Source organism: Prunus persica, chromosome G1 (genome assembly GCF_000346465.2).
Source record: "Prunus persica cultivar Lovell chromosome G1, Prunus_persica_NCBIv2, whole genome shotgun sequence".
In the NCBI taxonomy this organism is placed as follows: domain Eukaryota; kingdom Viridiplantae; phylum Streptophyta; class Magnoliopsida; order Rosales; family Rosaceae; genus Prunus; species Prunus persica.
Genome location: NC_034009.1, coordinates 45,648,715 through 45,663,438, shown reverse-complemented (window position 1 = coordinate 45,663,438; position 14,724 = coordinate 45,648,715). Strand labels below are relative to the sequence as shown.

At 36.1% G+C, this 14,724-nt stretch overlaps 2 protein-coding genes and 1 long non-coding RNA gene across 3 annotated transcripts; 2 read left to right on the top strand and 1 right to left on the bottom strand.

The window, feature by feature from the left end:
- On the bottom strand, positions 609 to 3,718 carry LOC18791644 (laccase-14). The gene is made up of 6 exons (XM_007227239.1): positions 3,623 to 3,718; positions 3,379 to 3,530; positions 2,888 to 3,132; positions 2,098 to 2,226; positions 856 to 1,809; positions 609 to 739 (listed from the first exon to the last, which is right to left on the bottom strand). The coding sequence occupies exons 1-6, from the start codon at positions 3,716 to 3,718 to the stop codon at positions 609 to 611; spliced, it is 1,707 nt and encodes a 568-aa protein (XP_007227301.1).
- LOC18793643 lies at positions 4,032 to 11,195 on the top strand. Its single transcript, XM_007227502.2, has 6 exons — positions 4,032 to 4,919; positions 5,280 to 5,479; positions 5,592 to 5,643; positions 8,650 to 8,708; positions 9,940 to 9,985; positions 10,757 to 11,195. The coding sequence occupies exons 2-6, from the start codon at positions 5,360 to 5,362 to the stop codon at positions 10,882 to 10,884; spliced, it is 405 nt and encodes a 134-aa protein (XP_007227564.1). The 5' UTR covers positions 4,032 to 4,919; positions 5,280 to 5,359; the 3' UTR covers positions 10,885 to 11,195.
- Positions 12,675 to 14,346, top strand: LOC18793897. The gene is made up of 2 exons (XR_002269748.1): positions 12,675 to 13,304; positions 13,409 to 14,346. It is a non-coding gene; the product is annotated as an uncharacterized LOC18793897 (long non-coding RNA).

The following is a 14,724-nucleotide window of genomic DNA, read 5'->3' as shown; positions in this document are numbered from 1 at the left end:
TGCAAAGCCCACACCTCCATAACATGATCTCAGATACGAGGATGGGTTGTAGGGGAGAAACAACAGCAACAAACAAGTAGACAACCAAGAAAATTCTAGAGAAAGAGGAGGATTTTAGGGTTTAAGTTTTCTTGGAAAGGGGGAGAGAAATGGACTGATAGAGGGTGAGTGTACGTATGAGAGGAAAAAAAGGGTGAGAGAGGTGAAATGGCTGAAGAGTAGTGGGGGAGTAGATGTGGAGGAAAACTAGGCCTACAACTGGAAAATCAAGAGAGGAAGGGCAAACAGACTCTTCATTCCTGAAAAGATACCACCAAAGAGAACAAGGATGGAAGTCTATTGGACTAAGACAGATAATGTATTCATCCAATTTTCCTTGAGTACCTCCTTGTTGAAAAAGTGAGTCGATCGATATGACACAAAACATGAGCAAGTAATATAAACATACACTCTTGCTTGAGCAACACAAAATTGTTAGCATTATGAATATGACTTACAAAATTAAGTTTTCTTTTGAGCGCTCTAAGCTCAATACATATATGAATTCACGTTTTTCATATTTATTACACTAAATATAAATCCAGTTATAACAAGAGGACGTGCTCCCCTCAACAAGTAGGCAAATCGTGAGGTGGTGGTAGAATTTTATTTTGAGGACTATTACCATTTTTGACTAGGAATACCACAGTCATTCCCCATGTTTGGTGGCGCTCTATGTGACAATGCATCAACCACACACCTGCATCAACCATACAAATAATTAGATATGAATTTTTGAAATTTAAATGAAGATCATAAACAAAGTTATATATGAATTTTATGAAGATTTAGTATAATAGAAAATGGATAGTTGACCTGGATTATCAGCTCTGAATCTGATTGCAACCCAACCATTCTTATGGACTCCAACTGTATTCTCCTCTGGGGGATCAACAAGGTTATAATTCAAAGGGTCTTTCTTGGGATTGAAGTTTCCAAAGCCCCAGCCAACAACATAAAAGTTATATCCATGCAAATGCACAGGATGGTTATCACTTGCTAGGACATTAGTTCCTTGCAAAACCAGCTCAACACTCGCATTGTACTCCAAAACCACCACCTTCGTGCCGTAGGAAGGTGTCAACAGGTTCTCAGGAAGATCTTCACCGGTATAATTAAATTCCATTGGGGGTTTTTTGGGAAAATCATTCTCGAAAACTCCCGGGATCTTATAGTAGTAAGCTCGAAGTATGTCGATGGATGGGGCGACAAAGCTTATGTTGTTCACACTGGCAGCAAATCTTTTACCAAAAGGACCAGTGCATGGTTTGTTACTACAATTAAGGAGGTTTACTGAAATGGTGAAGAAGAGGTGGGTGTTTACATGTAATGGGACGTTGGTTGGGTGATCTTTTGTTGCAAGGCTCCTGATTCTCTTGGTGAAGTCAGTTGATGCTTGTGTTCTATCATAAGGGGGCAGATGTGGAAATTTATAATGAGGGAATTCGGGAGGTTCATGGTATGAAGCTTGGTATTTGAGAATGGCCGTTGTCATGGTTTTGTCAAAACCAGCTCCAATGGCACTTGAATATGCTCTTGCAGCCATGAAATAGAAGCTTGGGGGTTGGTTTGCTTGTAATAAAACATCCATGGATTGGCCAGGAGCTATCATAATGTAAGAGGTCACAACTTGTTTTGTGTAGGATCCGTCTCTTCCTACCAATATCATTTTGTGGTTTGCTATGCCAAAGAAAAGCTCTTCATCCATTACTGCGCTAATTATCCGAAGCAGATAGGTTTTTCCATGCTCCACTGTCATTTCGAAAATCCCTGCATGCATACATGTTACATTATAATGTTATCAATTAATACTTAACCCATGCAAACATGTGTGTTAGGTTAGTTAGCCAAGGCAGTGTGTTCGTCCACTTGTATCAAAGTTCGAACCCCCCTTCCCGTACATTAAAATAGTTTAGAATATTGCCCTTGTGAAGAAAAAAAATAATACTTAAGTGACATATACATATATGTATTTGTAATTAAGTAGTTCAAATTTAATTGTTATTTCTTTATTAAGACTATCTATGTATATGGATTTCCTGATGAGTTTGGATATACCTGATTTGGAGCATGGATAGAGATGGCCTGGTTTCCCATTTATGGTATATGCATCTGACAATATAGGCTCTCCTCCTGTTATATTTGCATTTCTTGGTATCTCCATTACATTTTTCTTCCACCATTCACCTATACAACAAGAAGAATATTAGGGTTACTGAAGAAAGCCTTGATGCTTTGAAAATATATGTGGCCAAAGCCATATACATATGCTTTGCAAACGCTATTGACTAAAATTTTGGATAATAATGTTTCAAAAATGCTATGAAAAGACTTGGTGTGTTTCGTAGTGTCGACGGACACATTTCTTTTGTTTACGCTAACTCATACTTTTAATAGCGTTTTCGGAGTACTATCTATGTCAATCTGTGCTGCATTATGGATTCCCCAAACAAATTTATTAAAAAAATTCCTTTTAAAGTAAGCCTATCTATAGCATCAAAAGAAATGAGGTTTGATTTGGATAGAAAAAGAATTTGGCAAATAAGCTATAGTTTTTTTGGGAAAAGTCATAAAAATACTATAAATATAATGTATTTCAAATTACTACATACAATACAACGCAATATATGCTATGAATTCAATATCACTTGGTATATACAATGAATGATTTTGAAGTTGGTGGATTTCTTCTGCTATATATACATATTTCTTTCCAAGTAAACAATTTAAAAATATAATCAAAATCTCCAGATTTGACATCCCCTTTCCAAATGGAGCCAATTTAATAGCAAGCATATATTATTGTCACAACTTTTAGGGTTTAATTGTAATTATCTTCCTATGTTACCTAGTATGATTGGAACCTCTGCATAGGGTTTGGAGAAGGGATAGTGAGAACCAGGCTTTGGATAGACCAAAATGGCACCATGAACTGTTGCTCTTGCCCATCCACTGTGTGCATGCCACCACATTGTTCCTTCTTCTGTTGTAAACTCAATTTTGTAAGTGTACTTGTTTCCTGGCCTAATCGGGCACTGTGTAATATACTCAGGTCCATCTGACCAGGGATTTCTTGGCTGCTTAATTCCATGCCTGCAAATTGAATGTACATTCTAATCAAATTGATCATCATAACATGTATATTTGCTTACTTTTGAATGCAAGCGATAGCTTAAAACTACAAAGAGAAGGGGGATTGCTCACACACAAACACTACAAAGCGCTATGGGGTTCAAAAATGTAAGACCGCCGATCTACAAATCAAGGCCAATTTACACTAGGCTAGACCTCGTTGGCAAAACATATATATTTATAAAATTGCTCAAGTAAGCCACGTACCAATGAAAAGTGATATTGTAGTTTGCCTTGTTATAGACCTTAATGATCATTTTATCTCCTCTATGAGCTTTCAAACTTGGCCCTGGAAATTGCCCATTCACAGTCAAGATGTCTTTAGTGCTACATAGTCGAGTATAAGAAGATGACTTCACCTGCAAAAGGGCGTGCAATTTACAAACATGATTGTAGAGAGAGAGAGAGAGAGAGAGAGAGAGAGAGAGAGAGAGAGAGAGAGAGTACACACCACAAAGTTATGGCGATGGGTTTTCCCATTTGCGGCATCAAAAATAAGAAAAAGTTGAAGAACAGAGAAAGCAAAATGCACTATGCCATTAGCCATAGTAGGGGACCAGACCAGAACTTTCAAAGGCCACTATGGTGCTTCAAATCTCAGATTGTTACCAGACTTTTTGTATTTCTACTCCCTTTCTTCTTCTTCGTGCTCTTTTCTTTTTTTCTATCTGGACTGTACCAATTAAGAACAATATCCTTCTACATGCCTCATTTCCTCCCATTACGGATTTTAATCTTCGAAATTTGCATCTTTCTTAAATAAGCTGATCTGGTTAAGAAAGTTGATGCAGCGAATACATAAAGAGGATTTCACTACTAAACCAATTTTAACATGACATAATATGTAAAAGCTTTTGTAGAGAGTCAATTTGGAGTGAAAAATCCAAAACTAGCAACTTTTGTTATTTTCTAATTGATTCTTATTTTAACACACTAAGAACCAATTAGAAAATGACAAGTGGCTTGTTTTGAGTTTTTTTGCTTCAAATAGGCGCCATATATATGAGTTTTTGTGTAATATGTCATGCTAAAATCAATTTTTGAATAAATATCTAATATCAAAAAAAATAAAAAATAAAAAATAAAACTCTCTCTCTCTCTATACTCTGTGCTCTCCCTCTACCCATTTCTTCTCCCCCGCCCCGTTCCCCATGACCACCACCAGCAAGCTCTAACCCCAAAATCCATCCCCACGTTACTTCTTCAATATTAAAATTCTGTAATTACAATCTATTAAAATTCCAATTAAATACACTTTTTATGGTTAGAGATGGCCTAAAGGGTTTGATAGTCCGTCCGTAGTGATGTTAATTATGATTACATCCATAAGTAGCTTATTACATCTTTATTCCATATCATATATGTTCGAGGATCCGCATAGCGTCAAATATTGAAGTATTTATGTGGTAGGCAATTTATTAGTGCTTTTTATGTGGGAAATTGAGTATTTGTTGTATTTTAAATAAAGATTTGTGTTTAGTGAGCACGTAAAGTCAATTTCCCAAAAAGATTTCAAAATAAAAAAATAAAAAATTGGTGTTTCTGTTGCCGTCCATCTCTCTGCTACTCAGTCTCTTTCATCTCTCCGGCTCCGTGTTTCTCAACCCTGCGACTCCGTCTCTCTTTCAGTCAAAGACTCGAACCCTAACCGCAGAGGCGCACACCATCAGTCCGGCGTCACACCATCCTCAGGCTCTCATCTCTGCGACTCTCTCTGTCTCTCTCTCTCCTCTGGCTCGCTACTTTGGGTAATTTTTTGTTTTCCTTGTTTTCCTTGTTTTTTTTTGGGTGATTCATTGTTCTTTCTCAAACTTTGCGTATTCAAATGGCATAGGATCATCTTGCTTAAGCTCTGTTTTTCCTTCTCCTTTATATTCTCTCTGAAAGATACTATATTCTTTTGCATAAACCGGAAAAAGTTGAAGTATGGACAAATTATATAAACCAATTGCATGCTTGTACTGTAAATTTCTTAATCTTTTCGTCTCTGCATATTCTTGATTGTATTGAATATAAATCTTAGCCATACATATTCTCTGCTAATTTCTGTATAAGCTGAAATTGAATTGAGTGATCAAATTTCTTAGCTGACACAAGTTCTTTTACAGGCTTTCATTGTGGAGATCTGGTGCCACAAAGTGCACTGTTCAAAGGGTTTTGTAGAGAATTTACTCAGATAGAGAAAGGCATGGCTGATTCCAAACCTACAACTAGCATGAGATGCCATCATTGTGCTGGTCCTCTTTCTAAGGAGATGGAAACTAGCGGGTGGACCGTTCCACCTCTTATTAGGGATAGCTTTTCTATGGTATTGTTCTCTTCTTTTCTTATTTTACCAGCCGCATACATGTATTGGGAAATTTAGTTGGTAAGTGAAATTTGGACTGATGATCTTGTGTGGTGATTGTGTCATGGTACAGATTGGCTCTGCGGTTGGTGGCACAGCAAGTGCTTTTTATGGATTCAACCATGGTAATCTATTTTTCGTTTTCTTTATTCAGTTTTATTAAGATTATCTACTTTCATCCAATGGCGTTCTTGGTGTATGGTTATTACCGCTTGTTCTGAACTGTTATTTATGCCATTTGGCATGACGACATTCTTAAATGCTTTGAGTTGTGGAATAGAGTTAGCTTTTTGGGCTCTTCTTAGGCTTCAGTGTTTAAGAATTTGTAGGCATCTGTCGTTTGTTCATTTTCTAAAATTTTTAGGGTGTTTATTTATTTTTTCCATAACATATGTGAAACATCTTCTCTTATCCCCCCAAGTGGAGTTTTGTAAATATGTATATTTTCTCTTCTTACCTTGATGTTTGGCAGTGTTTTCTTTAATTATTCTGTAAGCACAAGATGGAGTCCTGTTCCTCCTTTCGTTACTTTTCTACTTTTCCTCTATTTTCAATAAAAATTTCTGCTATTTTTAATTTCTTTCCGAATTGTTTGATTGCATAGTATCTCATCATCTTATGGCCATTGTTTGTATTGTAATATGCATTCAGCTCTTCCAAAAACATTGAACAAAAAGGTGTAATATCCCTGTATAAATTTTAGTTAATATGAAGGTGTGTGATTGGTGCAACTGAACCAAAAACTTTGATTCATACTTCATCAATACATATTAGGGCCTAGATAATAATTGTGAAGTAATGCAAATGTCCATAATTCTCTTGGAATTCTCCATTAAGTCACCAACACCAGTTCTGGGGTGTGATAGTTATGGCAATAGAGCTTAGGTGGTAGTCTACTTCGAAAAAAGTTTTCTTTGTTTGGTTGGGGTGCCTGTTTGACCCTGTTATTTGACAAGCCAGTTTGTTTTGAAGCCTCAATCCCAACTCCTCAAGAACTAGTGTAATATGCAAATAAGATTTCTTATTGTAATGGTGTTATGTTATTTTGAATATGTACTTTAAATACATAAGGGAGCTGGATGTCACTATATGCTTGATTGTGACATTGATATGATGTTTGTCTTGGTGGTGCTTTGATTGTGGAGGGATAAAAGGTCCATGATTGATACAAGGGTAGAATGGTTTGAGAACTGTTATTTATGTAGGTTGCATAGTTTTAATGTGCCCAAAAGACAACGGAACTTCGCCAGTGTTGTTTTACATAATTTCCTAAACTTATGCTAGGAATACATTAGAATTTAAGCGGTTAATCCTGGAGTCAGGCTTCAATGGAAAGTTGCAAAATCCACCTCCAAATGTGAATTTTGGTACATAAACAAGGAGTGCACTATTGGTATTGTGTTGAGAGTGCATATTTGAATCACCTCTTGGTAGTTAAGATCTTCACCCCTCCTGGAGGTGACATTTCTTCCCTTAGAGGTGCTACTATAGTAGATTTAAGGATAGAAGAACCAAAATACCCATAGCAGTGTCGAACATTTGGACTTGAAATCAAATGCAATACTTGGTTGAAGCTAGTGTGCCTCAGGTAGTGGGTTAGTTGTGCTTGAAGGTATTTAGACAAGTAGATACCTAGTAATAGTGCAAGTTACAACTTATGTTTGCGGCTTCCCGTTTTCATATGACCGGTGGGCTTTTCACAAACTCAGGATGTGGGGTCTGACTGGACACTTAGTCCCTTTTATCCTAATGTGGAATGTATATTCACAAATTTTTCAAATTGCCTATCCCTGTATTATGAGATGTGGTTAAGAAAGAATATGTTTGCAAAGACAGAGTGATACAGGGCAGCGGCTATAAGCTGCTGTCCAGCAGGTAGAATAGGACAAAATAATAGTTGAGACGGAACCCAGAGATGAACTGTACAGAGAATAGTTGGATAAAGCAACAGAATAGAAGTTGGAACGAATATGATTGAGTTCTAGGGCAAAGAGACTGAAAAGAAGCTCTATAATCTGTAATTTCTGAATAAAGTTGATAAAGACCCTTATTACAACTATTAACTAGGCTTATATAGCCATCAAACCCTAGCATAAAAGGGTAACCTGATTGAAAAGGAAAACTAAACTAAAGTCATGAAAGTGAACCAAATCCTAATTGGAATGGGAAACTGAAAAGAAGCAACTAGAACCCTAGCCCAATAGACTACCGGGCCCAAGTACTCTTGGAGAGCCTTGTAGATACTAAGGCAGTTCTTTTGTAGTGTATTGAAAAGATGGTGATCAATCCTAATGGATGCGCAGTCTCTAATGTCAGTTAGAAAGGATCACATGAACTTGACTGAGTACTTGTTTTGAGGTTCGTGTTTAGGAAGGTAAAATGTGATACTATGTACATTGACACCATGCCGGTATCTTCTAGACTCATTTAATTTGGAAAGGAAAGAATGCTGGAGGGATCAACTCCTAATATAAGATTATGACATACTGGAATTTCCTAGGAAGATATTGATTTCTGAATTTTTCAAGGAGAAAATTCATTACCCGTACAAATTTCGAGGACAAAATTCTTGAAGGGGTGGTGGAATGTACTATCTTGTGCAAACTTTGTTCCATAAAAATGTGGGATGTCTTTTCATGCTTATTTTATGCATGATTAGGGCACCTGAACCCATACATATTACTATTAGGGCCTAGAAAATAATTGTGAGACAGTGAAATGTTCATCTTATGGAATCCTCCACTTAGTCACCAATCCTGGTTTTCAGGCATGACAAAACGAATTTTATGATATGATATTCATTAAACATGGAAAAGCAGAGCTGAAGATGTTCTCTCATAAAATATTTCCCTCCTTAGCTATGAAAAATTAATTTGCTTCAAGTATCGTAATCCCTTTGTACATTGCCATGGCTTGTACATGTCATAAGATGTTATTGGCAATCAAAAATATATATACGTGTCTGTGTTTATGCTTTTGTTTTTGGTTGAATGACTGTGTTTATGCATACATGCATGCATTCTTGTGAACTTCTGTTTCTACCTTTCATGAGTTGTTTTGAGGTATTGGCAGAAAGGTTTATTAAAATATTAATATCTAATTCTATCTTCGTTATTTTTTTCTTGGTGCAGTGATGCCTGTTGTTCGGAGATGGGTAAAAGGACCTATGTGGTTACATTTTTTCATTGGTGTAAGTTCTTCAATTCTTTTACTATTTTCAAAATACCCTACTTCTTATCCCTAAGGATGAGAATGTCAGTATCAGTGTATTTTGATGGAGAAAATAAACTTTGAATTCGAACAAAACTCAGGATTGTAAAATGGTGGGTACTAATTTCCTTGTTTGGGTTCATAACATGGAAAGAAGCTTGACCTTTTGGGACCAAGACTTATTTTGGTTTATATAAATACCATATTGTAGTTATGAGATGGGATATTAATGTGAAAATGAAAATTTTACATTGTGTTAGTTGCGTTTCGTGCCAAATTTGCGGGCTGACTTAATATTATATGTGGAGTTAGGCTGTTGAACTCTTGACCAAAAAAAACAAAAGAGTTTGGCTGTTGAACGAGGAGGCCATCCCAAATGATGTGATGTAGCCCTGTATTGGTAATTCTGTACATGGTAGGCCAGAGTTCTTTTCTGGTTATCTAGAAAGGTTCTGTTGAACTTTTTGGTTGGTGGATTTCTTGTCCCTGCTGGACATTGTACACTGCTGGCTTTTGCAATAAAATATTTGTTCCTTATAAAGAAAAAATTTGGGCTCTTAAATGTTTCAGGATTATATGTTTTTATTTATAGACATATTTCAAGATTATATTTCATTCGATTTGTTCTATTGATATCTTGGACATCTCTTTATATTCTAATATACTTGTTTTTTTTTAAAAATGAAAACTTTTTTAATATTAAATTTGAGAAGTGTTTTCCATTTTAAAAACTGTTTTTGTTCGGTGGCAAACTCCTCCCATCGAATAGAGCTTCTCGAATTTGGTACTTTAAAAACATTTTTTTCTTTCTCATTTTCTAAGAGGCAACACTTGTTTTCTGAAATAGAAAATAGTTTTGGTGTGTAACCAAATGGCCCACATATTACATTCTCGTTGTGTGACTGGTCTAGATATTTGATGAAACAAATAGCCAATGCATGACACATGATGAAAGTTTATTCTGGTTGATAGGAAAAAAATTAAATTATTTTGGTTTTTCATGGTTTGCATTTTTCAATTTATTTTGGTTACTCATCTGCATGTGTTTGTGTCTGTGCATATGTACACTTTTCAATCTATGTTCCTAAAACTTTAGAGGTTTTGGGTTGTTCCTGAACTTGCTTTGTTGCGTTATTTGTATGTGCTAATTTTTTCAATGCTTACTTTTAAAAAGATTGTGAATGACATAAGTCTTCCTTTTGAAACTGTAGGCTCCGCCTGTGATTGTATTCTCTTCAGCTTGTGCAGGTTTGGCAGGTCAGTGATTGTTTTGTTATATTATCTAAGATCATCAGTGTGAGCTATTTTATTAGCTTTTACTACTTTTGCTAATGTCTAGTGAGAGTAATTTTGTTGGAGAAATAAACTAATTAAAGTTAACTTAGTCAGGCTGTAAATTATAACAGATGAAAAATCTGAATTTTATATAATAAATTAAGTTAATTAGCATATAATTTAATAAATAATAATAAGATGAAAAGAAAGAGTAAATGTGAATGATTGAACTGAAAATCTTGGGATAAAAAAGACTGAGAATGATTAGATAATTAAATGAACTGAGTATGACATTGTAGTGATAGCAATCGACACATGTTACTAGCTTTCATTGAACATGATAACCAAGTGAACAAGCTCAATCAATTCTAAGTCATCTAAGTTACTTAACAGCCTAAAGTATGAGTTGTAGCTGAAATCAGAACCAACATGTGCAGATACCATTGATTGACAGACTGACATGTTTTGCTCAATGAAATATGCCAAATCAAAATCCATGAACTTACGAAACACACTAAAATTTCTGGAGCTTTATAATGGTGATCACAGCATAGTTTCGAAATTAGTGCTTGTTGCTGGTGTGAACTTTGAGATGGTGCTTTCAGCTTTTAGATCTGTTTGTCGTCATTTTTGTATTCACCGTCTGGCACTACGCAAGGGCAACACTCAATGCGTGTAAAACTTGGATCTTGTTTTACAATTCTGCAAACCTCTAATAGAGCTGTTATTTAATGCCTTCTGGAAAATCAACAGGTGGGGCTGTTCCAGCCTTGGCCCAACTTGCTTCTTCCTCGTATCGTGCAGTGGTCTCATCGTCCTCGTTGCCTCCAACATCTGAAGACGAGAAGATTCACAAGTCCAGAACTTCCTCTACTCTGTAATGTACAACAGCTTTATGCAAGCAAGTGCACGTGAGGGAACCATCAAGGCCACCTGTGTAGTCGTCCATTTCATCGAGGTGGTTCATGAAGTCCCGTCAGCTTCAGGCAGACAGAAGTTTTGGTGATACAAAGTTATGATGCAAGTAATTGTTGGGTAAATCTTTATGCTGTTGATTGAGTTGTCGAGTTCATAGTATGGTAAATACTTTGCTTTTGACTTATTTTTCCTACCGCGTTATTTTTCGTGTACATGTAAATTTACTGGATGTGTTGCAAAGGAAAGTGCGCTAAGATCCAATATCTAATCAGACAATTGTTAGGCCAAGCAAGTATTTATCGATTGTGGTTTATAATTGCTTAACTGGGCATGTAATAAATGAGTTAATAAAACTCCAACCCTACTCGATTTAACTATTTAAAGGGGTTGAACTTGTTTTGGCGATACTAAAGAGTACGACGCTCGAGTGATTTGAGGTGATAGTCTCGCGGTCCTTCGGACATACGCTGCTGTCATTTGATTTTGAAGATCTACATTAAGACCAAGTTTTATTTTTATTTTTTAATACAAAGCGATATTGGGGGATGAGAAATCGAACCTAGGACTTATGATGCAAAGGTAAATGTTTTTAACAACTTAAGTCACAAGCCTCTTGCTAAGACCAGGTTAGTATACTGGCATTTAGGAAAAGTAAGGGTTTATTGCTATATTTTATCAAAAATGGACCGGCAAGTGCTTGAAAAATGAATTAGAAACATTTTTTCAATACGCAGAATCTGTGATAAAAAGGAAGAAGATAAATGTACACGAAAAATGGATTAGAAACAATGAAAATTGGTCGAGGCAAGTGCTCGACACTCTGGCCTTAAGATAATTTACGCCTCACTATGGTGCTCATGGTTGATCAGCACTTGTCTCCCAAAATACAATGACAACGTCTTTACGATTGTAGCACTTCAAATCATAAGGCCCTAGCGAATCACAATTGTGTTGAATACTCTCTCATACGAAGATTCAAACTCTCTATTACTGTTGAAGTGACTCACAAATGCCTGAATGAATTGAAATTGAGGTTTCTATCAACTATGAAAAGTAGAAGGTTGCAAGATTGTTGGGTTGTTGTCCAGTTGCTGGGATTTCATGGGAAGATTTAATGTAATGCTTTTTTAGTTGGAAGCAAATTCCCATATGTTCGTTGGAAGAAAATTCGCATATCTTTGTAATTTGATCAACGTCTTAAACATTTTCTTCAATTCATTAATATTGTTAACTAGTTGTATTACTTAATTCTATTATTTTGTAATTAAAACTAAACGTGCCAAAACTTGAGAATATAATTAGTTTGTTGAGTAAAATTAAAAAACTAAAACCTCCTTAGACCAAATCAAACGTGACTCCAAGTACTACTGCCCATTCGTCCAAAAAAAAGTTCTACGTTCTATATAAAAGAACACTCCAAGACTCAATTTTCCCTCTCTTTGCCTTTGCCTGTATCTGACGAAACTAACAACGATGGCGTTTGGGAGGAGAATAGATGAATGAGAGGAGTGGGAGACAAAATGAAGAAGAGGAAAAAACAGACGTATGATGTGTTCAGTTTAAATTCCTTGGGTTGTTTGGTACGGCGGATTATTATGGACGGAACTAAATTCTGGGACTGTCTTGGATTAATTCGGATTGGCTTAAGTTGGATTAAGTACTGACTTACGTTTGGTGTTGCGTCGGACTAAGAAGCTAAATTATAAAAATAGTGAATACCTATGTTTGGTGTTGTGTCGAACTAAAAAATAATTATTTTAATATTTAAATTAATTAAAAATTAAACATAAATAAATAATTATACAACCCAACCCGTGTGAATTGAAAAAGAGTTGGGTTGTATAATTATTTATTTATGTTTAATTTTTAATTAATTTAAATATTAAAATAGTGAATATTAAAAAAGAGTTACCCAAAAAAAAAAAAAGAATTGAAAAAGAGCCCCACTCCTATCAAGCGCTCTCTTACTCTCTCCGTGTTTAAAAAAAAAAAAAAAAGTATTTATTCTTATTTATTCTTATTTTTCTCTCTTTTATTTATTCTCCTCTTCTGCATCTTTTCTTTCTGTTCTGGTTTTTTTTTTTTTCTTTTTCCTCAATTGTGAGGAGAGATCCAGTAACCAACTGGCTTCATCGCCACCATTTTTTTGTGGGTCTCCACCAAGTAGGGCATCATACCCTGTAATTCAAGATGAGCAATTTGGCAACAGTAGCAAGATGGCTCCATTTTTTCCAGCACCGCCTTCTTCATTGTCTGAGCGCAACTAAGGGTGTGTTCGAATGAAAACGAACTACGCCGATTCAACACAGATCAAGCGATTTCTAAACACCCCATAACATCATCAGCAAGTAAGAAAGCTACCCAAATAGGAGCAGTATCATAAGTACACAGACCCAGATTTTTTCCTCTTTTCTTTTCTTCTTTTTTCCTTTTTTCTTATCTCTGTTTCTAGTTTCATTATTTTCTGCTTTTCTTTTTTCTCTGGAGTTGCTACGAATTGGACTCAGATGGCGAAGAGAGATGGTTCTGGGTTATGCTGGTGGGTGGATCGTTCTGAGAAGAAATCCAGGATGGAGCACTGGGCACTGTGTTTCGTCGATTGGATCTGTGGTGGGGTTAAGCGATAAGGAAGTCGGACTCGCGTGTTCAAAACAGTGAGGGTGTGTTTGGTGTGCCTCACTAGACAGGACTATGCTAAATAAGCCTTGAAACCTATGTTTGGTAAAATGGGGAACTAAGTTAAATGGGATTGTGGAGTCCAATAGTTAAAAAACCTCCTCACTCGCTCTCCTTATACAGAGAGGCTGAAATGCAGTTCGCAAAATAGCGAGCGTGCTATTTTGACGCGCAAGTCCGACTAATCCAATCGCAAGACCAAATCCATATCCAAGCTTCAAGAATCAATTTCTTCTTCTTCTTCACCTAGAATTATCACCACCATAAACCCAGTCACACCAACCAACCACCACCAATTCAAACTCAACCACTTGAATCAACCACCACCAAATCAAACCCAGTGGAACCACAACCCAATTGAACCTTTCGAAAAATTACCAACCATTGATCGTGGCTCAGTGAAACCAAATGGAGATTTGTGACTTCGAAGAAGATGAGGATCTGTGACTTCAAAGGGAACAAGAGACCTTGGTTGCCAATCACAAGTTTAATCATGGCCTCGATGTTTTTGAAGAAACTCCTGCCTTCCTTAGAGCCATTTTAGATGTTGATGCTCAAGGTCCTGCCAGACCTCCCCTTGTCATATTTAATTGTTTTTGTTTTGGGGCGTTTACCCCCTCTGTAACGACAACAACAACAAAAAAAGGAAGGGGGGCGGGGGGAAGAAGGGGGAAGAATAGAGAGAAAATGAGAGGGAAGCAGAGAAAGGTTTGGGAGGGGAATATAAAAAATAAAAAAAAAAGGGATACCAATGTTGTGTCAGTATTGGAGAAAAAAAGGAGAGAACCAGAGAGAGATCGGGAGGGAGAAAGAAAAGAGAAAAAAGAAACAGGGCTGGGAAGGAAGAAGAAAAGAGAAGGAGAGAAAAGGAAGAAAGAAAGAAAAATAGAAAAAAGATAAAAGATAAAAGATAAAAGATAAAGATAATTTGTCTTTAAAAAATATTTTAATTTTTTTTTATATAATAAATTATACATATCTCATTGGTTTCTTTGTAGTATTTATTTAGTTTTAGGTCAAAATCCCAAATTAATTTTAAATATTTAAATAATTTTTTTAGTCCAACACAGTACCAAATATGGGTTTTCACTATTTTTACAATCCAGCTTCTTAGTCCGACGCATCAC